This window comes from Gavia stellata, chromosome Z (assembly GCF_030936135.1).
Source record: "Gavia stellata isolate bGavSte3 chromosome Z, bGavSte3.hap2, whole genome shotgun sequence".
Lineage (NCBI taxonomy): Eukaryota > Metazoa > Chordata > Aves > Gaviiformes > Gaviidae > Gavia > Gavia stellata.
In genome coordinates, this window is record NC_082637.1 from 75,321,419 (window position 1) to 75,348,695 (window position 27,277).

Here is a 27,277-nt window from a genome sequence, read left to right on the forward strand (position 1 = left end):
TTTTGAATTAGTCCTTGGGTTGAACTTGACCATGATATACGTATGTTTCCACAGACAATTTCAACATGTGGCTCCTGGTATACAGAAGACTTTACCTCATGAGTTGTTTGTTGAATATTTTAGTTGCTTTTTCTCTGCGTTAATTGGTTTTATGCAGGCTTACTGAATGTATGGAGAGGAGTGGGAAAGAGTACGTATTTAATATGGTTAATTATGTTTGCATGTTCAGTAGAAAATAGCTTATAAAATACAGTGTCTTCTGTTTCTCTTGGAAAAGGTTTACCAGCAGTGAGTACTGTGCTTCAAAATGTGTCTTCTGAAGATGAGTTTTATTTGGTGCTTAGCTTGTTGTTTTAAGCAGAAACCCCTGTCATGTTCTGGTGGATGTTTACAGGTGAGGAAGGGAGTCAAAGTAGCCACATAAGAGCGCCAGGTGTATTAATGTGGGAAAAAAGTAGTTACCTGAGCTGTAAACCTGTGGAGCTAACATCCTTATTATTGCAAACTGGGACATTGGCTCCATGCCGTCTCAAAGTGTGTCAGTCACAAGCTCAGCCTGTGCAGCAGTACTCACCTTTTCTTTGAACAGCTGATTGCCACAGAGCATTTGAGAGCTGGAGGTTTTGGGTCTTAGTAACAAACAACAAACTCTAGGACAAAGTTTTCTCTTTAAAGTGCCTTTATTTCCTGCCAATGACACATAACAAAATTTTTCCAAGGCTAGTTTTGTTTAAAGTCTTCTTTCCCCATCTCAGGGGGTCGGGTTTCAGGATCTCTGGATTCGAACATTCAGGATCTCTGTGTTTGAACATTCCTCCAAGGGGCATGTCAGATACAATAGTCTCCCTGGAGTTCATCCCTGAACTTCTCATATTTTGCTGGCCCAGAAAGGATGACTGTTTATAAAATTGGAGTATCCCTCTGTCATGCCATCAGCAAAAGGAAAAACAAGCACTTCTCTGCTGGTTTTGTTTAGCTGCTGCTTGCTGGCAAATTGGCTGGATCTTTCAGCTGTTTGGGAGAGGATTTTTTATGGCACTTATGTTCTATTGTGTGGGGTCGGGGTTTAGCACACCAGATTTCTGTTTGCTTAGGTATATGTTGCTTTCTTGTGATGCTTAAGAAAAAAGAAGCACCTTTTGCTCTTCCTTTCTGCCCCTCAGCAAAGCTTTGGGCAACTGTCTTCAGAAGAATTTAGTGCTTTCCACACACAGCCTAGTAAAATTTTCAGGGACATGATTTCTGTAAAGGGAAACAGCGGAGCATACATAATCCCATGATGAGAATTCATCAGCCACTGATAGGGTAGGATTTTTGTAGTGCTGTGCAAATTTAAAACATATTGTGTTATTTAAGTAATGCACAGCATGAAATGTTCACTCTTTGTCTTTAGACACAAAACCTTCAGTACTAAAACAAAAGTCAAATTGAGATAGTCCCTATCTACCCTATCACCTACTAATTACCTACATTTACTGATGATAATACTCTTCTGCACATATATACAAGAACAAACAGGGTCTAATGCAGTAATCTATTTTTTTGGTCAGACTGGCTGTTAAAACCATTCTTTGTTGCCAGAGTAGGTTAGATGGAACAACACAAAGTCTGTGCTCTTCCTTCTGTAAGAATGACAATGCCAAATATTCCCCTGTAGAGAGGATGAATAGAGCTATAAAAAAAGTGGCAGCTTCACTGTTGCTTTCTAATCATTCTACATGATCCAATAGAAAATTAAGACCACTACTGAATTCCTGAAGGTGAGTCAAGAAAAATAACAATCTCTATATATCAGTTCTGTGGGAAACAGGTATTGTTTCTGTGCACTACTGTAGGTTTGACTCTAACTAGGTTCTATGAGGTTTGCAAAGACAAATAACTTGCTAACTAAAAATAGAGAACAAATATGGAAAAATCTTGCTTGGGGATCTTTTTCCTACAGAGAACAGCACTGAAGCTATAGCGAATACTTAAGATGTACCATCAGTTACTTTAGGAACAGTTAGGTAAGACTTTTAAATTGTCACATATTATTTTGTCTACTAAATTTATACATACATTATGTATGGTATGCAGTCACTGTGAAAATCCAGCAATATGAAAAGGTTGGTTTAAAAATGATCTAAAAATGGGAAGATGATACAAGATTTATTGAATGCCTACCTTTATGACAACTTAAGAGCCTCCGTTTGGGTAGATATTTAAAAAGGACAGAGAAGTTAATTCCTTAATACTTTAAAAATGAGGATTTTTTTTTTTCTTTTAAATGTTCATCACGTTAGGGGTTGGCCAATTTTTAAGGCTAGCTTGTTATATATTTGCTTTTCAGCTCATAATTACTAGAAAATTATGGTAAAACAGTAACAAACTGTCAGGGCCAGACTTGCGCTTGCCACTAATGTATATTGTTTCCATACCTTAGGGACATGAAGACTTTTGGGAAGACTTTCAAGAGGAAGAGCTAGTAGACTACTCTGAAGTTGATAGGAGCTTCTCTGAGAAAAAGAGCAGGGCCTGGAGGACCGGTGATAGGGAGCAACTGTTTTCAGATACCTGCATTAAATCTGAGCCGTGCTTTTCTGCCAGCCGCTGCAGAGCAGAAGATTAGCAGACATGTCCATAGCACTCAAGCAAGTCTTTAATAAAGATAAGACTTTCCGCCCAAAACGCAAGTTTGAACCTGGAACCCAGAGGTTTGAACTTCACAAACGAGCACAGGCCTCTCTGAACTCAGGCGTGGACTTGAAAGCGGCTGTGCAGTTGCCCAGTGGAGAAGACCAAAATGACTGGGTGGCTGTTCATGTTGTTGACTTCTTCAATAGGATCAACCTCATTTATGGAACTATCTGTGAGTACTGCACAGAGAGGACCTGCCCAGTGATGTCTGGAGGCCCCAAGTATGAGTACCGGTGGCAGGACGACATGAAGTACAAGAAGCCCACAGCATTGCCAGCACCCCAGTATATGAATCTTCTCATGGACTGGATTGAGGTGCAAATCAACAATGAGGATATATTTCCTACGAGTGTAGGTAAGTGCAAGGAAGAAGTCCTAAAGCATAAACTGCCTTTCATTCTGTGTACTAAGCACATTCTCTTCCCGCCCTCATTTTTAGGGATTGTGAAATTCCAGCCTTTAAACAGCAGGTGGGGAGGAGGAGGGTGTCTTGCAGCAATAATGTGAAACGTATGAAATGTTAACCGTGGCTGCTAGATATGGTGGGGTTTGTTAGCCTAAAACGTTTTCATTCTAGCCGTTTGTCCCTGGTGAGTCTCTCAGGTTAATCACTAAGGGTGGTCAGCATTGCATTATTGAAAGCTAATCAAAGTTGCTTAGCACTTTGCACAGCCACTTCGGCAGATACAGAATGGATGGAAAGCAAAGCCTAATTAAAGTGGTATCCCCCCTTGGAAGTGTGTACAGCTATGTGCATCACAGGGCAGTGGAGAGTCAGGAATGTAGTGAACTCTGCCCTCCCACCCTCTCTTGAATTCCCATCCAAAACTGATTAATTGGGAAGTGAATTATTCTCCAAGTTACTGTTTCTAAGACTATATATAACTAACAAGCTTTGCTATGGCTTAACCAGACAGCCCAAATGAGAGGGCTGTTAAGGGCAGCACAGTTTCCTTTTATAATACTATAGTTAGTTTTCCTGAAGCGTGGGGCAAGTAGGTGAAAGTATCTTTGCTGGAATAGTTCCCTCTGGATGAGGGCAACTTTGCAGAAAAGTGCATTGTGTCATGTAGACAGCCTAAATCTTTAGCTGTGGCTGCAGGTAATAAAAAAGGACAGGATGTGTTTATACCTTAGAGATGTCTGTGTACTTATGTAATTTTTAGCAGTTTTAGTTAGTGAGTCCTGATTCACTTCTTGCAAGTGGGAAAGCTGGGAGCTTGCTGTAAGAAATGTGAGATGTTTTATATCAGTTCTTGACCCAGATGGGTAACAAACAAGAAGAATGCTCACGTGTTAATATTAGTTCAGCCGAATATGTTGCAGCTAGGGCCTGAGGCTAATTGGTAGATGATACATCAATAGGCTGCATCTATCTGTTTTCTGACCTTTGAAATACCTTATTCTTGGCCTCGACACCTATTTGTCTGGACGAACTTGTGGTTTGTTTTCCAGTTGCTATCACTTTTCTTCTGTACACTAGTAGGTAGAAAGAAGGCAGTAACTATATCTTTTAATCCGGACTTTACCAGCACAGCAAGAAGGAGGATTTAAAAGGAAATGGTACTATATATTTTGTGTAGTGAAAAATGGGCTTGATTTCTCAAGCATTTGTTGCTTTATGTTTCTTCAGGGTGAATGATTTTTGGAATTGAAGGTGGGTTGAAGGTGCAGGGAAGTATGTGATTTTGCTTCCATTGGTATTTTTGCAGGCTTCTGTTATATCAAGTTTCCAACTTGAAGTATTCCAGTATTACTCTGCTCTTACAGTTTACATGTTCAGAAAATGTGGTCTGGCTGCAAGCATGGGTAGCAGGTAACACACTGGCATGCTGATGGGCTTTACTGAACCAATAAAAATCTGTAACACACAAGCTTTCATCTCTAAATGCTCCCCCCTTATGTTTGTAGTAAGATACATCTGGAGGAACTTTTATCCTGAAGGCTTACATATTTTAAGTGTAAGAATGGAATCAGTGAATACCCACGATCTACTATTTTTCTCTTCCCAGCAGCTCCTGCTATTGTAGATTAAATTAAATCTCAAGAAACTGAGGAAGGGGAAAGACCTGTGGTCTCTGTAACAGGGCTGGACTCTGATACGAGTTAGAACAGGAATGCATGATGTCTGTGAAAAGTCTTTGTCTCACTCTGAATTGACCCAAAGGAAGGGGAAAAGTCTGCTTGAGCCTTTGTGGAGTGCTGGACTGTGCAATGGTTGTATTACAGACCGAGATGACTGGACAGTCCCATAAAGAGATTTTATAGATACCCTTTGGAGCATTATTCCATCTTTCTGATTACTTTTTACCTCAATCCCCCATCTGTAAAATGGAGATGATAACTACCTGCCAGCCCGTCTGAGTACTGCTTATACAGCTGTTGTATGCTGAGCGACTGCATTTCATTCATAGTGTTACATGTTTTGCTTTTCACAATTGATCAGAGAGAGAAGCTTTGTTGTTGTGTTGGGTACTGTTTGTTCCTACCTGTTCTGCAGCAGCCTTTGGTTAGATGCACCATAGGCTTAGTATTATTTACTCATTCAGAGTAATTAATGGTGGTGAAAATGGCAATTGTTCATTCTTCAAAGCAGTTGAAATAGATCTTGACAGATGATATACTCAGACGTAAAAACAAAACAAGTCTAGGTATGTCCTTACTAATAGTACAACAGTTTTAAAGCATTGAGTGGCTGTAACTTAGAGAGATTCGTTTATTGCTTTGAATCTTTGTAGCATATGGTCTGCAGAGAATTGTTCTGGAAAAAATGTATGTCCAGGGGATGGGATTTGGGCTGACCTTTCCATTAGAAAATGAGTTTGGTGCAGAGATGCAGAGTGGGATTCATGGGAGCTATCCACAGAAACTTGAACACGTTTTTCTCAGCTTAATCCTATTAAACATGTCCTCTTTCATTTGACATATCTCACACAAACTGTCTAAAAAGGGATTGCAAGAACTGTGATGAAGCGCAGCTTTCATTGAAAGCTACTGCTACTTTCATCAAGGAAAATCATTTCAGGATAGGAGTAGCCAGGCTTGGTGGACTTTTTTTTTGTGGTGCTGTTGTTTCTCTGTGGTTAAAAAAACCACAAATGCAGCTGAGTTATAAATCATTATGAATGTTATATTTAACCCTCTTGGTGTTTACATGGGCATGATGACCTCTGGCCGCTTACCAATCTCTGTACTCCCTGTGGTCTGGTGCTATTTCCTCTCTGCTTTCTCCAGTCATTCTGGCTTATTCATTTGCTGGTAAAGAGAGTTCTCCTCCAGACACTCTCCTACTAATACTAAACTGGCTGGCAGGAGGAAAGGGAACTGGTATGGGAACGGAAGAGCTGTCAAGAATTGTGTGCAGGTGACAAAAACAGGTGCTGAATATCAGGAACACTTCTTTGTATACCAAAGCTTTAAGGACTGTCTTTGGAAAATGTCCTCACAGCCTGTAGAGGATTTTAGACATGATTATGTGCTTGTTCTTATTTCCGTTATTCTCAGTTTCCTTTCTCCATTTGAAGTGGATGTAAGGCATCTAAGAGGCTGACAGCTACAGAAACAAGTTCTGTATGTAACCACACATATACCCTGACCTGTCTCAGCCCTCACTGAGTGGGAATGCGAGAACAGAACAGAGGAGAGTTCGCTCTGTATGCCTGTTCAGGCCATTCTGGTGAAGCTGTCTGTATTAGTCCCCAGCATGAATTTTTGTAGTGTGACAGAGTTCTACGTAGCTTTAGGGTGAAGTCTTTTTCTTCAGTAAATATAGTTGCTCTTCTAGGCACCTAGTAGTCTCGCTATTTAAACACCTTTCAAAGGATGTATTTCCCAGGGTCATACAGACAACTTAAATACTCTATAGCCTCAAAAGTACCTTCCCACACACACACTTTTTAAATCTCTGTGCTTTTTGGTAAGCAGGCTGAAGAAATCATTTGGAGCAGGAAGCAGTAGATCCTTGTGACAGCTGCCATTTTTGGTGAACTGCAATTGTCAGTTTTCACTATATGTGTTTGGGCAGTGTCAAAAAGGAACTAAGGAAGCAAGCAACTCTCTCCTGCTGTGCTCCCTTCAGGCCCTGTTCCCCAAACAAGACTAATTCTGTTACCTTAGGTTTTTTCTCCTCGTTGCAGCCTTAAATTGGGAGTAATTCTGTCTTGTTTGGATTTTGAGTGAATGGAATGTTTTTTTCTGTTGTAAGAGTCACTGGGAAAGATACCCAGATATTTAAGGCCGCAGGGGATTATTTCATTTAGTCTAATCTGACCTCCAGCATAACACAGGCCAGAGAGTGTCACTACTTGATTTCTTCATCAGGTCCATAGTTTGACATGAGAAGACAGTCAGAAGACAGATAGTTCTGCTGAAATAAACAAGAAAATTGAATTATTTTCTGATGACGTAATGAAAAAGTTTTCCCAATGAGAGTGATAAAGCAGTTGGGGGGGGGGGGGCAGAATGGTTGTGCTGTGTCCATCCTTTGGGGTTTTCAAGACCAGGCTGGCTAAAGCCCTGAGCAACCTGATCTGATGGCTATATAAAGCAGGAAGCTGGGATGCAGACCTCCCAAAATCCCTGCCAGCCCGAATTATCTTGTGAGTTTTAATCCTAATTTCAGCGCTGACAGGCTGCTGCAGGAACAAGAGCTAACTTTTGATTAGAAACTGATTAAGCAGTTTAAGAAGCTGCAATTTGGCATTTAATGGAAGTACAAAATCACTTTTAAGCTATGAGAGTTTTTGTAGAGGAGGATTTCAAAGATTATTAAGTTACTGTAATCAAATAGCCTAGTTATGGCTGATCAAAATGAAAACATACTTTTAAAGTGTTTAAAGCCTAGGACTTCAGCTGAAAAATTAATGTATCTCTAGGAATACATTGCCTGGTCCATGCTTAACTAGTAAATTTTGGTAGCTGGCAGCTTCAGAATTTTTGCACAGATATGTGCGTGACACTACTTCCAAAAGAGGAGCCCAATGTGTCACCATAACGCACCTACAAAAGCAGACCAAGACTCTGGAGGGCCTCCGTGGATGTGGTTCAAAGCAACAGCTAAATCAAGAACTAAACTTTTTCAAGTGTTTCATACTAATACTGTGGTATAATTTTTCTGGTTCTCTAGCCAGTAATAATAATTGCCACTGGTGGCGCTTTTCTGCAGGGGCAGGGAAGCAGCTGACTGGTGGGTGTGAATAGAGACTCCTCAACTACTTTTACTGAGCAAAGGCCTTTTCACAATACAGCGTGTAGAAATGTGGGGAGAGTGTTTGACATCATTGCATTTGTCTTAGCACTGTCCCTGTCTTATTGCTCTTACAAAGCATGAGGAGGTGCCCATGGTGTGGGCAAAGTGGCATTTGCTGACATTTGATGCGTATACTTTTTCTTCATTCTTTGCAGCCGTTGCAATTGCACCATCTAGGAACCACCATTGCTTCATGCACACCCACTGTGCATTAAAAAAATGTACAATCTCTACAGCTGGTTTGTTTCTTTCATTTTAAGACAAAGCTTTGCTGGGAGCTGAAGGGAGGGGTCAGATTGCTGGCTGTTAACTGGTCATTCAGCCACCCAGTGTTGGATGCATATAGCTGCAGGCTACCAGCTGAAGACTTGTAAATTCCAAACAATCCTTTTTGCTTGATCTTTACACCTGTCACACCAATGCTGGATTTGGGCTAAGGAAGAATTTTGTTTTGTAAAGCTTATCTTCTTTTCACTCTTGCTGCCCTTCCTTGGTCCCTCCTTCAGCATGTGGATGTGCTTGCTAAGAGCTTTGAGTTAATCTCTTGTGCAAATTAAATAAAGCAAATTCCACACGACAGACTATTGTATGGCTGCAGCTTACCTCTAGTCATTAAACTTCATGAATTCTGTGCATATGTGCTTGTTACAGCAAACTTATAGCAGCAGCACAGCTATCCTCTTGGAAAGTTTGGTGTCTTATATACGCCTGGAAAATGTCAGGTAGATATTTTGCAACTAGATTACACGTCAGAGCTTCCTCCTCCTCTCCCATTTTTTCTCTTCCTGTGGTTCAGAATCTAACAGATGCTTCAATGTAAACTAAGCTGGCAGATGAATCAACCCACAAACCTATTACACTTCAAGAGCACCATCACAGAAGATTGATAAAAACTGTGTTAGCCCCATCTGTATCGTGAGTGATGCAGTTTACTAGATAGCTATCTATCTGGCCTTCTTAGCATTCCATTACTTTCTTGCTGACTGATTATCTTTGGAGCAATTTGATTACCTATTTTTGTCTGGTATCTAAAATACCTTGATTAGTCTAGGCATTCTGCTTATACAAGAATAGGGACTGAAGCTTAGGAATAGTGTAGACAATCTTCAAGCCCAGTCATTGTTGACTGACAGGTGACTGCTCCCACAGCTATCCTCCTCAGCTGTCTTCCCCAGTGTGCCCTCTTGATCTGATGCTAGATGTGCCATTTGAGAAACATAGAGGTCTGCTTCCAGCTCAAATATATAGATTAAGCCATTCTTCAGTCTAGTTCTAATAAATAATAGAAAATATATGCAATAAAGTAAGTGCAAATTCTTTAACATAATCTGCTTTTGAATGAGAAGGATTTGGCACTGCAGGTATGAAGGAATGCTGCCTTACCTGGAGAATGCATATTAGAAGGCCAATGCCTCGTATGCAAGGTTTTCTGTATTATGGCAATCATTAAGGGCTAAAAAGCTCTTTTACTAACATGTAGAAAAGCAGGACTCAGCAGATTTCTTTTTCCATTCTCCATGCTACAGAAACGTAAGTGTTTTATTTGTTTTTTTTTTAAAGTGGTATCATGAATGGTGCAGGGAAAGCTCATAAGGAGAGGGATGTGTTACCTGGCTCTACAAAGGCTGAAAGGTTTCAGGATCTCTGCTCACTCTGATACTGCTTTGGGAGGAAGAAAGAAGTATGGAACACCTGCAAGAAGTGGTATGCCAAGTGGGAACTGGAGTGGTCTGTCTTGTAGCTGCCAGATCCCTTATTCTCAAGGAATTTAGCTCTCCAGCACGTTGTGATTGCATATGCTGTGGGACATTACTTGAATTAGTCTCTCGGAGGACCTGCAACTCCACAACCACAGCTTCTACCCTAATTGAACTTGTGACATCTTCTCTTTAGCTACCTTCACAGCATGGCTGATGTCTATAGTGTGTTCAGCCTATGGCATACTGGGGCTGAGTTTGTGCTCAACTCCAAAGTGTGGGAAATTTGATACCTTGAATACGCTTTGCCTCGGAAAGTGGGTTTGTGTGAACTGAGTAGTCTGCATTCCACAGTGTTGTGAGCATTCCTTTCCCTGATAAACAAGGAGAATAGCTCCTTATTTGAAACCTTATAAAACAGACTTTGACATGCTGCAAAGCAGAATATGTGTAGGTGTAGTATTTACAGATCATAATGACTTTGCTGGTTCATTTTTTGGAACTCAAACAAAATAAGATTCACAAGTATCAGCTTTCTTACTGACTACTTTTTGCCTATGTTTATTTTTCCAAATTTAAGTTGTTACTTAAGCTCAGAAATATTGCAGAAAAATCCTGGTAGTCCTTACTCCCACAGAGCATTTTCATCCTTAAGGTCAATCTTTTGAGAACAACGCTGGTACTTTTGGCGCATGTTTTATGCAGAATCTAGCCAAGGGAGGAGACTTATGTCAGTGGGGTTTTCAGCTGGCCTGGACCTATGGTAACAGTCATCAGAATAAAGTGTGGTCATAGAGGTATGAAAATAAAATAATTTAGTCCTGTTTAAAGTACAATCTCAGTTTAACTTCACTGTGGAGTGGCTGGAGTGCTACAGTAGTGTGGTTCTAAGGGAACTTCTGGAAAGCCTAACGCAAGGGCAAGGTCTTTGCTTCAGACAGAGGTATACTGCCTTTAAGTTTGGCCACCTTCTTTCAAATGGAATTTTGGCCTTCCAAATTCACATAGAGTATGTAAATAGAGCAAAACTAGAAACCTTAACAGGGGAAAACTCATTAGTTTCTTTTAAATGAGGTACTCATGTCTTTTATAGATATTTTTTGGAGGAAAGTCAAATAGGTACTTAAAAAATACATTGTTAAAAACCCTTGTGTTGATAAAAAACATGTGTGAGCCTTTGTATCAAACCAGCGTGGCCAGCAGGACTAGGGAAGTGATAGTCCCTTTGTACTCAGCACTGGTGAGGCCGCACCTTGAATACTGTATTCAGTTTTGGGCCCCTCACTACAAGAAGGACATTGAGGTGCTGGAGCATGTCCAAAGAAGAGCAGTGAAGCTGGTGAAGGGTCTACAGAACAAGGAGTAGCTGAAGGAACTGGGATTATTTAGTCTGGAGAAAAAGAGGCTGAGGGGAGACCTTATTGTTCTCTATAACTACCTGAAAGGAGGTTGTAGGGAGGTGGGTGTTGGTCTCTTTTCCCAGGTAACAAGCGATAGGACGAGAGGAAATGGCCTCAAGTTGCCCCAGCGGAGGTTTAAATTGGCTATTAGGAAAAACTTCTTCACAGAAAGGGTAATCAAGCACTGGAACAGACTGCCCAGGGAGATGGTTGAGTCACCATCCCTGGAGGTATTTAAAAGACATGTGGATGTGGCACTTAGGGACATGGTTTAGCGGTGGAGTGGGCAGTGTTAGGTTAATGGTTGGACTCATTGATCTTAAGGATCATTTCCAACCTAAATGATTCTATGATTCTTTACTCTTTAAACACAAAAGCAAGAATGACATATTCAGATAATCTGAAACATTTGTAAGCACAGTGTTCATCCTGATAACGCTGCACAGAAAACCATCAAACTTTCTTATCAGTATTATTCATAAGTGTGATTAAGTCATTTGTCTGCTTACCATTAAAGACAATTGTAGTAGTACATTTCTGTGCCTAGTTATGCAGAAGTTCTGTGCCTTGAGGAGCTTACCTGCTTGGACAAACAAAAGTCAGCAAGAGATTGTGGGAAGAAAACTTATTTCCAGAGAAAAGCTGTTTAGCACGGCTCCTGCTAGAGTTGATTTTTCTGCACCGGATTAGTTTGACCACTGTCTTCAGCTGAACACTCGATGGTAGTGCTGCACATGACATGACTAGCCTTTGTCTACATGGTTGTATCTTACAGTTTATCTTTTCTTCATGTGTGTGTCTGCATGTGTTTACATTGGCAAAGGCCATACCAAAAAAGTGAAAGCTGGGGATGATGAGGTTGATTCTGAAGGCAATATATTTCAGAGTCTCAGAGTGGCTCCCCCTTAGCTTTGTGGTCATTGGGTTGACCATTTCTGTGGTTTGTGGGCCACTGTAGTCCCTCACGCAGGGTATTGTCAGTAGTTGGTGCCTTAGCTATTCAGTACCTTGAAGAAAACAACTTGAAATCTCGACTCTGATGTGATCTTGAAGAAGATAGCTATCTGTATTCCTTCTACTGTATTGATTCTTAAGGATGATGACAGGCATAGAGTAGGAAGGACAACCATCTCCTTTTATTTTGAAAAACGTAAGTTGGTGCAACCTTGAACACAAACATATAAGGTTGCCTAGGAGGTAGAGGAGAAGAAAAAAACAGAGGCTAGTCTTTGCACATTAAGGACAACATTTATTTTGTTAGAACAACTTTTGTACAGTACACTCAAACCTCCTGCTTATTCACTGTCCCTTTGTCCTCAGCAGAGGGAACCAAGGCTTGTAGTTTTTGTTCCACAAGACTGCGTTAGAGTCTTTCAGCCAGTCATTAAAATGGAACACATTTAAGCTTATCTTCTACATTCAGGAAAAGCTGAATTACCCTTGAAAGCAGGTTCAAATTGTCATTGGCTCAGTAACGGAGAAGAATTGACTAGTATCTTTTGTCACTAGCTACCAAGCCACCATCGCCACACAGGATTCACAGTTTGTGGTCTCTGTTCAGCTGAAGCAAGCCTAGCATTGGCCTAGCAGAAAGAAATGGAGATTAATAAGGTGGGGATTGGGTCTAAAGTTGACTCTTAAATCTTACGATAGTAACTTTTTTTTTTAGCACTGGAGAGTACCTGCAAAAACTTTGGGTTTATGTGCAACTCACTAATTATTTATTAGACATCATAATTCAACGAGTTCACATTCAGTGATCTTAAAATTAATGGATCAAACCCTGTTTTATTACGCAGGTGTGAATCTAGTATGATACGAATCAGTATGAACACCAGTTATCAGAATTCCTCCATGTTCAAGCCAATACAGTTATTTTGCTTAGTAGTTATACTTAGTGGTAATATAAAGCATCCTTCTTGTTTTTACTGATACTTGTGTACTGAGGGTCATCAGGAACTTTAATCAGAACACGTATAATAAGAATGGACCTTGCTTTACCTTGTCTCATCATCATGTAATATACCTCATTGCTTTTTATCTGGTTAAACTAGGCATGTGCTGCTGATGCCAGCTAGCATCCAACAGTGGTAAAGCAAGAAATATTCCATTAAATGGTTCGGGAGTGTACACAAATATTAGTTAGCGATACTACTGTAAAACATGTTTCTTCATTTTATGTTTCTGTAATGAGCAAGGCATTTTTAAAAGGATAATTGTTTTCCTGTCAAAAATGGGTTTTGAGCATAGAATTGTTCATATTAGCCAGTTGTGCTGTAATATGACCAAAACATGTTTTCTGCAATACCCTTGCTAATGGAAACTTCAAAAAGTAAGCAGCACAGAAGAAGTTTTTGAAATGTATTTGTGTGTGTATAGACCCATACTGAGTGGTAGAAAATAAAGTAACTGAAAACAATTGAAAAACAGAACAAAAATGGATACTTAGCTTATGCCCCATGCTCCAGTGGAGTTTACGTGTGCTCTAACACTGCCAAACGTTACATGCTGGGGGACCACCTGACTCCAGGAAAACTAAAACAAAAATTAAAAGCTTTGGTAGGCTGTTCCTCTCTGTGCTTCTGTGGGTCTATCCAAGCAGGGATAAAGTGCTTTCATACATCTTTGTTAACATCCTGGAGAAATCCAAACAGAAGTTGTTAAGTACTGGCTGCTGGCCTTCCACAGCTGCAATGCAAACACTTCTGTAAATATACCAACACAAGGCATGTCTGTAGGTGGTGAGTGAAGGGGTTTTTTTCCTTGGTAAGTGTGAGCTGTGTTTTTCAGTCCAGTGGTGCATGCAAGCATGTCTTTCTACATGACTTGCTTGCTTGCTCCTAAAACAACTGTCCTGTGGCTGTACATGTGACATGTAAAACTTTACATGTTCACGTTTTTTAAGTACTGTAGAACTTCATCAAGTCTTCTATCTGCCCTTAAGGTAACTCTGCGCAGCCCTGTTACTCCCATGAGAAATCTACTTACTATTTGACTGTAGGAATTGCACAGACATACCACAGGAGCTGGAATTTCATTTATGTTTTCTTTCATTCTCCTCTTAACATACGTAGCTGCTGGCATAATTGTTTGTCTTTTTTTGCCCATAAGCTGGGCAGTTTTGACTGGAACCCATCAGCCAACACAGTCCAAGAACTGCTTGCAGTGAAACAGGAAACAAAATGTGCATGTTGCATATGCCTTTTGGCGTTTGAAGCCAAAAGATGAAGGCCAATCTTACCAATGTAACTATGACAGGACAAGTGCTTGTCCTGCAAAGAGATCTGATGAGTCACAGAAGTAATGTGAAATAGTTATCTTCACTCTTACCTTCTACCAGCCATATGGACAGAACTGCATAAGCTGTCTTAATTACAGCAACAAACTTCCCTGCTCCTCCATTGATGGTTAATGTAGCTTCCATGCACCTAAGCAATGCACTGCAGACAACTGTTGTTATGCTGTAACTCACATTAATGACAGGGTCCCCAGAGAAAGGATCTGGAGCCTGACAGTCATTCTCAGGCTGAGTTGTAAGCTTTGTGTCACAGAGGTGAATAACACCTACAGTAAAAATTCTTTGGTTGTAGTAGGCCATGTGCCACAAAACTTACATGTGCAGCATATGGACTGTGGAAATACCAAATAATTTTCAGTGTTTGGCACTGTTCGTACAAGAATCAAAAGTATTGTGGTTACACGTTCAACCTCAAAGTACTGTTTTCAAGTAGAGAAAACCACAAAGCCAAGGTCTAAATTGTTCCATTTCTCCTGAAGACTGACACATTTTCCAGCAGAAGATGCACCACAGTAGTTGGTGCCTCCACATGCAAATGGCTAAACACAGATCTCTGTGGTGTTTCATGAGTCTCCCTTTTCAAAAGTTCTGCTTTACTTGGAAAATCCTCTGAGCTATGCTTAGAATCCTTGGACTAGGGGGTAAATGCAGGCCATGGTACCTGGTAGGTGACTGTTTTGTATGGCTGAGCAGACAAACCCACTTACAGCAAAGTCAAAGATTAGAAAAAAACCTGAAAAAGGCTCAGAGCATCTCAGTAACACAGTATGGAGTAAAACAGGTTTTACCGACAGTGCTGACACATAGGAGTTTTTTCTTCTTTCCATCTCACAGTGAGTCACATATCTGAGGAACACCAGGGGGGCTGTGCCCTTTCATATGCTTTAAAATATACAGTGGAAATTTGTATTTCTTTCTCATAACATGAATCAGTGGCACTTTGACTCATGAGAAACAAAAGGAAGGTTGCCAAGAAATCTGGAATTAGAGATGATCAAGATGGGAATAATCAAAGTCTTAATAGATGGAAGGGGAATAGGAGGACAATGAACAGCTTGTCTTTGAAAGACAAAGCTCTCATCTGGATATGGAAAGAATTATGTTTTCTTTTAAGAAGCGGATCTTCGGCTGAATTGAGAAACATTATAGTTTACCAATAAATGTATACTCTCAACATTAGCATGGTGAAATAATGGTAGTTGTTGTCCGTACACAATCAACTCTGATCAGCCTTAATAGAAGGAACTCAGCCCTCTAATAGACAAATCCCTGAAGCTTGAATCTATAGTACTCAGCAACAGAGAAACACTTCCAAACCACATGCTGATGACATCAGACCTTTTAGAAAAGTGCCAGTGAATATTTGGGCATTAAGACAATACATCTGTTTAGAATTTATGTGCTTTAAAATTAGTTGCGTACCATGGCTGCCTTTCTTTTGGAGTTTTAGGGCTTTTTTATGGTATTCTTTAAAAAAGATCTAATTATTGAAGAGCCCTATAAAGCAAGGTAAATGTTACTATTTCATTTGTCAAATAAGAGACCAAAGCTCAGGTAATCAAAGTAATCTACATAATGTAGGAGTAGCTATTCAGATAGGAAGTTCTGAGTAGGAGTGATTTTTCTTGGATTACACAGTGGTTCTGGATCCAGAAACAGGTAGTGTCAGCGATTCCAAGAATGCTCTTGATCTGTTCCTAAACCTCTAGCTTTTTGTGTGCATTTGGAGTAAAGGAAATGAAAACTGAAAGGCTTTAGAAAGACTCCAATCCCATGCATTTCTAGCCCTCCAGGAGAATGCTTGACAGAGCTTCTGGAGGAATTAAAATTGCAGATTAAACAGGGAAAGGTTTTGTCTGGGTGTTTGTTTACGCAGGACCTACAAGATTACAGTCTTTTGAATATATGATTCCAGATCTGTGGCTTTTGAGCATGTGGTTTGCAGAAGAAGGGCTGTAAAGTTCAAAGCAAGAGTCCATCCAGCCCAGTAGAGGATGTTCGTGGGAGAAGAGTGTAAGAAAAGGGGAAGGTGCTATTTCCCAGCTTCCAGCAATCACATGGTAGAGATTGTCTCAGAGGTGTCAGAACATCCTTTGATCCGGGGGATTCTGGCAAGAATGAGAATCTCACAAATGTCAGTCCCACTGTTTTATCTTTCTGGTGACTCCATGTTCTGCGCATTTCAGTTTTCTACTGGTTTGGACTGCATTGAGAATTTCTGCCCCTAAATTTTCCTGATGAAGAAAAGAGCAGTTGGAAGGTTTGGACTGAAGATGCAGCCTTCTGTTCCCCTTTGAAGTGAAAATAAGGGATCTAAAACTTTATGCCTGTTTTGTCTTTCATTTACATCTGCAGTTCCTTTAAATACTTTATAAATTGTCTTTGGACAGGCATATTTTAAAAACTCTTTATGTCACAGTAGCTGTCACATCCAGACCCAAAATTTTTGAATAAAAATCACTATTCAGGTTGTGTTGTAACTTGAGCTGCTGGATTTCCAGTTAATTAACAGTATATATTTTTGCTGCAGAGATCACAAACATTTGTAACTGTCCCAAGGCACAGCAACAGGTGTCAATAAACTAAAAAAAAAAGATAGAGTAATTTAATTGCATTCTGAGAAACCAGGAGCAGCAAGAGAAAAAAACCCACAACTGAAGCTTGTTGATGCAAAGAAATCAGGAGTTATTCACTCACGTGGACATTTGCCACCAAGATTGTGATAAACTTTTAGTTTTGCATAGTCTATGCCTCCTACAGACAATTGGGTTGCAGGACACTGAGGCCTTCATTTTGAAGCTGCAGCTGCTTGCACATGGGCTGAGAAGCTTTCCAGTAAAGCAAGCGATGATGTAAATATTCAAGATGAAAAAATTGTCACATGGAATGTAGCCTTCAGCTAAAATGAAGGATTTCGTTGTTCTCTCTCCTGTCATCTGCCCTAGCTTATCCTAGCATGTCTCCTATTATGAGGGCTCAGCTGTTAAAACGCACAAAACTTCTTTTCATTCAATTTAAAATACATCTTAACAGTTCCTCTTTAAAATAAAATTTAAAAATCTTCCCATTCTCAGAGTAAAAGCTGGTGACAATTACACCTTGATTTTTTGAGCAAGCTTTTCTTTATGTAAATTTTTATAGGGCTAATTTACAAGTCGTGTTTGTTGTATCAGGATTTGTTTTCTTGGTAGTGCAATTTTCCCTGACATTTTTTATCATCAGGATGGGTTTTGTAAATATGGAGGGAGCAGAGTCAGACTCTAACAAATGTCGTTGACTTCCAGTGAGATTCTGAATCTCAAATCTGAATCTTTTATAAAACCTTTCTAAGGCAGACTGATTCTATACAGCATAGCTGGGAGCATTAAGCTAGTGATTTCTGTCTTTGGAAGTAGTTCGGAGTGCGTAGGCCAAAACAGAGAAATAGACTGATGATACACCCATCTGGTGTATCAGCCACTCCTCTCAGCTTTGTATCATCTTCAAACTTCCTGAGGATGCACTCTCATCCATCACCCAGGTCATTAATGAAAATGCTGAACAGTATTGGCCCCTGTATTAAGCCCTGAGGTACACAGCTAGTGACTTGCCTCCAACTGGACTTCAGGCCAATGATAACAACCCTCTGGGCCCAGTAGTTTAGCCGATTTTCAATCCACATTATTGTCGGTTTATCTAACCCATACTTTGTCAGCATGTCTATAATGACATTACGGGATACAGTGGCTTCACTAGAGTCAAGGTAAAGAACACCAACTGCTCTCCCCATTACCTGCCTAGCTAGTGACCTCATTGCAAAGGCCATCAGGTTGGACAAGTGTGATTTCCCGTTGTAAATCCATGCTGACTACTCCTGATCAACTTCTTGTCCTTCATGTATTTGGAAATGCCCTCCAGGGGGGGATTTTCTCCCAACACCTTCCCAGGGACTGAGGTGAGGCTGACTCGCCTGGAGTTCCCCACATCTTCCCACTTTCCCTTCTTGAAGATGGGAGTGATACTTGCTTTCTCCCAGTTTCTAGGAATGTCCCCTAATCACCATGACCTTTCAAAGGCAGTTGGAAGTGGCCTTGCAGTGACAGACAGTTCCCTCAGCACTTGTGGGTGCATCCCTTCAGGCCCCATGGACTTACGTATGTCCAGTTTGTTTAACTTTTCCCTAACCTAGACCTCCTCCACTGAGGGTAATTCTTTTTTCCGTATTTTCCCTCTGGTCTCAGGGGTCTTGGATTTCTGAAGGCCGATCTTACTAGTAAAGGCTGAGCCCGAGAAGGCATGAAGTACCTTGTCCTTTTCTGTATCATTTGTCACTAGTTCCCATGCCCCATTCAGCAGCAGCCCCACATTTTCCCTAGTTTTCCTTTTGCTGTTTATGTACTTGTAAAATCCTTTACTGTTGCTGTTCACATACCTTGCCAAATTCAACTCCAGTTAGGAGCAACCTGCTTATCCATGCAGGCCTCCTGCAACATTTGCTTGATTTCCTACTTGTCAGGGTGGACTTTTTTGATCTCAGAGGAGGTGATGCTTAATTATCAGTTGGTCCTACTGGACGCCTCTTCTCTCCATGATTGTATCTCGTGGGATTCTTCCAAGCAGGTCTCTGAAGAGGTTCAAGTGTGCGTTCGTGTAATCCAGGGCTGTGGTCTTGATTTTTGCCCTGCTATCTGCTCTTAGGATCCTGACGTCCACCATGTCATGGTCACTGCAGCCAAGGCTGCCTCTGACTTTCACATTCCCCACCAGTTCTTCCTTCTTCATTAAGTATCAGGTCCGGCAGAGCACTTTTCCTTGTTGGCAGCTTCACTACCTGTGCCAGAAGGCTGCAATGCACTCAAAAGGTCTCTTAGACTATTTGAGCCTTGCTGGACTGTCCTTCCAGCAGATATCAGGGGGGTTAAAGTTCCCATTGAAGACCAGAGCCTGTGAATGCTAAACTTCTTCCACTTGTTTGCAGAAGGCCTTACCTACTTTTTCCTGAGCAGGCAGTCTATAGCAGATACCCACCACAACAGTGCCCATGTTGGTCTGCCCGCCTAATCTTGATGCAGAAGCTCTTGACTGACTCTTTGCATTCCCAATGCTCTCACACAGCAGGTCACTCCCCTCCTCACCTTCCCTGCCCCTCCTTCCTTAAAGGCCCACATCCTTCCATTGCAGTCCTCCAGTCATATCCACCAAAGTTTATAATGTGGTCACTTAGAACAAGTATTACAATTTCTGATGTGCTTATAACTACCTTTTATATGGAATGTTGTGGTATAATCATAGATGGCAAAATGGTCCTTGCTGTAACCAGTGGATGGCAGCCCCCCTCTTTCAAAACTGCTTGGGATAGCATAGCTGACAGTGATTCAGAAGTGCTGGGAGCAGTGCTGGGAGACACAGGCAGGTGACTCTCTGGGGAGGGATAACAGAAGGTGTGGCAAACAAAATCAGCTTCTATAACACCTCCCAGAATGTAGCTGGTTATACACCATTTCTTGTTCAGAAAATATTTCTTGGATGACAGACCAGTGTCTTGCAGGCAAAGAGAAAAAGATAGGATGGAAACATAGACTATGAATCAAATCACAGATAGAGTTTGAATGATTTAAAACTGAAAATTGCCTTTACAGTAGTGTGGCTGATTACAAAAAGTGTAGGATATTGAAGATCAGGCGTGCTAGTTACGGATTAATTTGACTTTTTTTTCTCTTCAGTAATTATAATGAAAATTCATATAAAACCTATTTTGATTTTCATAATATTTTCTTCTTGAATAAAATGGCAGTGAACAATATCTTTCTCTTGTTTATATTTTGGCTCTGTTGGTTGCTATGTGTCCCCAGCATTTTCTTCTATAATGTCTACATTCATCTGGTCTAGATTCAATCACCCAGATAGGAATGCAAAGCTGTGAACTTCCACCACCAATCCTGTTCCCCTGGGATTGAAGTTTTGACTTATAACCTATTTGACAGAATACAATGCCAAAAAGGTAAGTAGTTTGTCTTCTCATGTGAACTGCCAGTACCCTTTGCTGAGCAAAATGGACACTGCTTTCTTTTTTAAACTTTCTATTGCTAATTCCTGATGACTGAGACAGACAAAGAAATGAGTGTGAGGACTCTCAGCTGCAGACTCCAAACGCTAATTGCACCAGCCAGCCTCTGCTGGCTTTGGCAGATGGTTCTTTCTTAGCACAACATCTTTAATGGCCCACTTCCCCTTGTTGGCCAGGGACAAGCTGTAAAATCATCTAATGGTACTTAAAGATACCTATTAAACTTTCTGTCTGCGTACCACATTTGTACTCCACACACTGCCTTATTCCTAACATGGTTTTCCCAAAAGAGAGAGCCACAAAGTTTCCAATTTATATTTCAGTTGTTTTTGAACATCATCTGCATGTTTAACTGTTTTTTTTACTTAAAAATTTTTTTGAAGCAGAAGTACAAAAGTCTCTGAATGTTTACTTTTAGCTTTGATGGTCTCAAAGGAAAAAGAAGAGCTTGAAGTAGCTTTTAACATATTAGAAATTATTAATGATTTGACCATGTCAGTGTGTGAATGCCAGAAATGTGAAATTCTTTGAAGAAACCTTGTTTTCTGGATGTATAAGAGGCAGCACGTGATTCAGGGCAATGGACAATCTCTGAATCCAAGGCCGTACTTAGCATTAGCTTCCAGCAGTGTGGTGAAACTTTACTGCCTGAAAGAATAAAGTAAAGACCAGTAGGAAAGTTGTAAGAGTTTTCAGTGAGCTGGAAAGTGGGAGGAGCTGTTTACAAAAGTCTTATACACTGAGGGCACCAGATTAGTTCTCAGTGATGCCATACACCTGTACACTAAGTTGAAATAGCAGAAAATGGTTAAACTGCTGTGGTTGACCGACTATTGTTGTGATTTAACGCCAGCTGGCAACCAAGCACCACAGCCGCTCACTTACTTCCCCCCTGCCCCAGCGGGGTGGGAGAGAGAATCAGAAAAGCAAAAGTGAGAAAGCTCATGAGTTGAGATAAGAACAGTTCAATAAATGAAATGAAATAAAATAAAATCATAATAATAATAAAAATTGTAATGAAAAGGAAAATAACAACAACAAACTAGAAAGACAAGTGATGCAAATGAAAACAATTGCTCACCACCCTCCGACCAATGCCCAGCCTGTCGCCAAGCAGCGGTCTCCCAGTCAGCTTTCCCCCTAGTTTATATACTGAGCATGACATCATATGGTATGGAATATCCCTTTGGTCAGTTGGGGTCAGCTGTCCCGGCTGTGTCCCCTCCCAACCTCTTGTGCACCCCCAGCCTACTCGCTGGTGGGGCGGTGTGAGGAGCAGAAGGGCCTTGACTCTGTGTAAGCCCTGCTCAGCAGGAACTAAAACATCCCTGCTTTATCAACAGTGTTTCCAGCACAAATCCAAAACACAGCCTGATACTAGCTACTATGATGAAAATTAACTCTGCCCCAGCCAAAACCAGCATAATCCTGAAAACATCTGTGCTGTAAACAGATCTTTTGAATTGGCAAGGTGCCACAAACATCTCAGATTCAGGGATTGATGCAGCCTTTATTCTAACCCAAAGTTTATTGCTAGGAGGAAAGTGAAGGTATTACAGACTGTACATACTGATTCATGACTTATACTTAAGGAGAGCTTCCTTCTTTAATGTATATATGTATTCGTTCATTTGCCTGGTTGTTAAGTGATAGTCACCAAAGTAGCAGCAACACTTCTGTTGGGACTTACTGTGACTCAGTGATGGTCTGGAGGAGCTCTAAAACTGTAGCAAATTTGCACTTACACTCCATGTCCATTCATGTTTCAAACTTTTTGTATGCACCAGCTGTGCATACTATGCTATCATTAAAAATTAAATGTTTTGTTCAGTATTTTGCTCTTGTCCTGATGGAACTATGTGATCCAAGCACAGAAAATTAAGTACTTGGTCTTTGCAGACCATCAGTTTTATCTCATTACAGTTACTAGCAATGAACTCCTTGCTGTGAAGATGTATGAGTTTACTGCCTTTGTTCTTTGAACAGTCCCACTTCCATGGCCATGTTAAGCTGTTGCTGTCAGTGGAATCACAACTGCTGCTGCATTTATCTCTGAGATAGGAGGAAAGAAAAAGGCACAATGCCTTGAGCACGTGAACTCTAGAGCCTCTCTGTATCTTCTGTCACAGGTGGAGTTCTCAAGTATACTCATAACAAATTGCACCCCATTAGACATTATTTCCATAACGTTCAGCTTCCTGGAACATCAATCACTAAAGGGATAAGTTGGCAAGCTGGCCTGTTCACTCTCATGAAGATCTAATGTTTTAAGATACACTGAACTGGATATTCTGAGGGTGAGAGGAGGATTTAAGATATGAGTATTGACGCCATCCTCAGGATTTTAGAAATCAAAAATATGAATAGGTCTCTTGTGAGTAATCAGGAAGAAATAAGAAATCAATTTTCTCTGTGATTTATTCATGTTTTTTGTTCCATGGAAGAGCCAGCTTGAGCCCACCACCTACAGATACTCTTCAAAATGCGAAAGCGAAACCCTTTTGAAAGTCTGTCCTTGCCTGCCAGCACACTGACCTGTCAGGACTCTGCTAGTAACCATGTATCAGAGAAATGGGTCTGTAGTAGTTTGAAGCTCCCCATCCAGTTCTTGGTAGTTCTTTTTTCAGTAATGCACAGCTGACTTCACTCAAGGTGCTAGTAGTTAATTTGTCTTTGGCAGCGCTGTCTGAGATGTAGGTGCTCTGCATCTTACACAGTTCATTGGTGCTCAGAGCCTAAACACACAGACTCAAAGCCTGTAAGCACAGAAGAGGTGGCAACTAGCACCGGTGCTACTGTGTGGCTCCTCTTTAAGGATGCTTAAGGATAATTGCTAAGCCAAGACCACATTCACCTATCGTCCTGCTTTACAGGCAGGAAATTTTAAGTGTTCAAATACATAAAGCTGCCAGCTCTCTGTCAGGTTTTACACACAAGTTTTATCTGTCCTTCAATGTCTTAGCTTTCAGGCTAAGTGTGACCATATAGATGCCCATAAATTTAAAAGGTGATTGATGTTACACACCATATGAGCAGTAGCAGAGATCATGTAAACTTAAATTAAACCTATAGATAAAACCATAAAGATGTTAAAACATTAAACATGAAGATAAATGAATGTTTGCTCCTTAGATGATTCATGTTAAACATACAGATAAATAAGTCGCTTCAGCAAGAAACTTAAAAGTCTATGTTTAGCTCTGTTACTGGAGTGTAAGTGCACTTAGTCTTACTGCAGGTTTCTAAAGCTGTGCCAAAAACAACAAAAAATCCTTGTAAATCCCACTTCCAGTTAAATTGTCCCTGCGTACTAAAAACAATGGGAATCTGACCAGTATTTCAATTTCAGATATAAGGTGAAAGGAAAGGCAGAAGTGTAGGTGGTATCCATGCTGCATCTGACGAGTGGGGGTATATACTATTTTTCTGGCATACAAAAAAATGTGTTTTATTAATTTGTACAGAAAGCAGGCACCCTAAAGAAACATTTTATGATTCTGTGTTTGCATTTCTTTAAGCTTTTCATTTATGAAAATTAAGGCCTAATGAGTGTTTTCTTGTTCTTCTTGTAAATGAAATAAAAGTAATTGCTGCAGAACTAGCTTCTAGCTTCCAGAAAAAGAAATTAAGCTAATCTTTGCCTTAGTTTCCTTTCAGTTCTGTGACATTCAGTAGGCATTAAATGGAATAGCAGAAAATGTTTACAGCCAGTTTTCAAGATCCAAAGAAGAGTTCATGCAGTTGAAGCTGTTACAGTGTAGAAATGTTCTTTAGGTAATAGTTAAAAGGTCTGTTGATAAGATGGTGTTGCCTGTGACTAGTGGGGCTTGAGGTGTTTTTGCTAAAGGTAGTGTTCGAGGCTGTCAAAAATCTTTGATATTCCAGGCTTTGGTGAGTGGGAATTGGGTGATGGATGCTGAGTTAGGGAAGGATTCAGAGTGTATTAACCCTGTAACAGATCTGTTAAGGAGAGAATTTTACTCTAGTGAAATCAGGGTGCCTCTCTTTCTCAGCTGAATTTGATAATAGAGCAAATCAACTTATTTTTGGCTAGTTATGTTTTAAAATATTCATTTTGTTTGTTCTCTTTGAAGACTTTTGGTCCTGTAGTGCATTTGATTTTTATTGACTTATTCAAAATTTTTATTTGCACATGAATCTTGCAAAGTATTTGGTTAAGGTTAAGTTAATGCAGCTTTTGAAATTGTTTTTGTAATTGTCCTTTGCTAGTGACATTAAAATAATATTATGCTGCTTAGCTTCATGATGCTTTAAAAGAAAGAGGATACTCTTGCTCATTGATTTTCCAGACTAATTTTCAATGAAATTAGTGGTAAAGCTTCTTTTGATTTCCAGGTACCAGATGGAGCCCAAGGCATCTGAAGAGACAGATCTTATCTATTCATGACTTATTGGAAGAATCTGTTTAAATGATGGTAGCTCCTTTGTGTGGGCAATAGTACGTTTTGAGTGCCTTGTAAATCCAACCATCATTGGCCTATACTTTAATAGTAAAGATAGTGTTATAGGGTCGTATGCAGTCCAAATATTCAAATCCTCTTTATATGACTTTAGTTCCTGTTTTGGAATTATACCGGATCCAAAACCTGCCAGTCAATGATACCTTCTACGCAGGCTTTGCAGTGTGAGCATGTGTGGGTGTGTTTGCCTGTGTGGATTTGTGTGTGTGTGCGTGTGCCTGCTGACATAACCTGAAATCTCTTGGAAAGTGCTGTCATCTGTGAGCGTACAGTCCAGTGTACTCTGGTTCCTGTTCCAGAATGATTTGAAATGGGTTTCTTTTTGTGAGATGAATATATTACTGCAAAATGCAGGAGCACTTCTAGGAGCAGGACTTTAGCCACTGGGCTACATAGTCACGCTACGTCTTCTGCTGCCTTCTGACATTGCAAGTCTTTCCTTTCAGCTCAGTGGCTTCAAGATGGCACAAAGAGTGCAGCTGCCCAGATTCATCAGTTCGATGAATTATTGATAAACATACCGCCAAAAATACTGAGTGATACATAAAAGACAGACAACACTACCTTCTCTGGCTCTGCTTTGAAATGAAGACAGTCACTGCTGCCTTTGGTCCTGAACCAGATGCAATCAGTGCATACCAGGCATGTGCTGAGCATTCCTCGGAGGAAAGCTGCATGTGCTATGTTGGAACATCAGTTAGTGTTTACATGTGAGGGGGGGTCTGACCTCTTCCAGTAAGGCAGTTCTGAGAAAACAAGGGAAGCAAAACTTAAGGTGCCTGCGGAGGTCCTTGGTTGAGCAAGGACATCGACTGGCAGCAACTGAAGACAAGAGTAGCTGAGGTTGCAGTTATAGACTTCTGAAGAGTGCATCTGCCTTAGCTCTCTGGTGTTTGAGAGTGCTTAAATGTGCTCGAGGGAGTTGCTTGGCTCTTTTTTCTTCAGCTGATGGGTTCATTCAATTTTACAACCCTTTAACGGGTGCAAAAACAGAGTAGTGAAAAGCATCTGTTGTGTTACCCCCAGATCCAACGTTATAAAAGCGAAAATAGTTAAACATGTAAAAGCAGATTTAAAAGCCCTGACTGGCTCTTGCTTGTCAGCCTGCATAATTCGCTCCCAGGATGCTGGACTTTATTCCAGGCTGTGCTGTTGTAAATCAGGATTAGCTCAAGCAAAGTCAGGGACCAGGATTCTGTTGAGTTTTTTTGTTCTTAGTTTTCTGGATCAGAACTTCCGATATTCCACTAAACTTCCCTTGCACGCTGCTATATAATTGTCTTTCCCTGTCTCATGAAAGAGCTACATTTTACTGGAGGAAAAAATAACTTATTTAAACCTTATAAATCACCTCTCCAAGGAATTATCAATATGCACTGAGGATATCCTCATACACATACAAGATTCCTAAGTCAGCACAGTTATCAAACGGACAGAAAATGACTTGCATTAGGAGACACAGGGGCTGTGAGCTGAGGTGTTAGAACTGCCTGAATGTTTCTTCTAATGGCCCACTGAAAAGGAATTTAGCACAGTAAACGTCTGAAGAACATTTCTTTTGTGATACTAACCTTTCAACTACAGTTACTTGTTAATGTTATGCCATGAGTTCTGGCAGATGTAAGGCCTCTGTTTTTCAGTTAACTGCTGGAACATCTGTGTGTTGGGGACAGGAGGCTGTTTTCTCTGATTCTGAGGGCATCTCCAAGACCATGCTGCTTGCTGCTTCTGACAATGTTTCATCTTGCTGCATCAATAAGCCCGAGAGGGGCCCTTAGAACAGCACGTTTCTTCCAGTGTCCCTGTGAAATTAATGGGGAACCAGAACATTTGTTTCCTGAAGATGTCAGAAGTTAATGACAAAAATAAAAGCCCGGCTGGCCAGTGGTGCACTTAGCATGGAAAGCTGAAACCATGTCATTACCCAGAAATTGTCAGGCCATGGTAAGTACTGTAGGAACAAAGCTCTTAACAAACCTCTGCCAAGTGGGGAGGAGAGTTTTTCCATTGATATCTTTGCCAGGCTCCAGTGTTCGTACATACTTTTTGCTTACATCCACTCATTGGGTTAATAAACTCTCTTTTCCCATCCTAAGCTGTTATACTGCCAAATGGCTGTTATATTTTCTGTCCCAGCAGAGGCTGCATTTTGTTAACCTGTCTCTGTTAAGGCAGGGAGAGCTCTAAATTATTCTGATGGATCTCCAAGCCTGTTTTAGACTATGTATGTATTAATGCCATATAAAGTTGTTCAAAAGCAATGCTCCAACAAATCTCATTTTGTTACTATGGTGAAGATGGATCTTGCAGCACAGATGAGTTACACTGTCACACAACCATGACTCTGCAGCTTTTTATGGTATTCAGTGTTCTCATTGCCTTGAAGACCTATAGGTCTATTCCAATGGGTTTATCAGCCTGATTATTGTCT

At 40.6% G+C, this 27,277-nt stretch overlaps 1 protein-coding gene across 1 annotated transcript in view; it reads left to right on the forward strand.

The window, feature by feature from the left end:
* Window positions 1–2,613: 2,613 nt before the first annotated feature.
* Window positions 2,614–27,277, forward strand: part of MOB3B (MOB kinase activator 3B) — a 72,834-nt gene continuing 48,170 nt past the window's right edge. Inside the window, exon 1 of the mRNA XM_059834042.1 lies at window positions 2,614–3,031. Coding sequence (XP_059690025.1) covers window positions 2,614–3,031 — 418 coding nt within the window. The remainder of the gene's footprint in view (window positions 3,032–27,277) is intronic.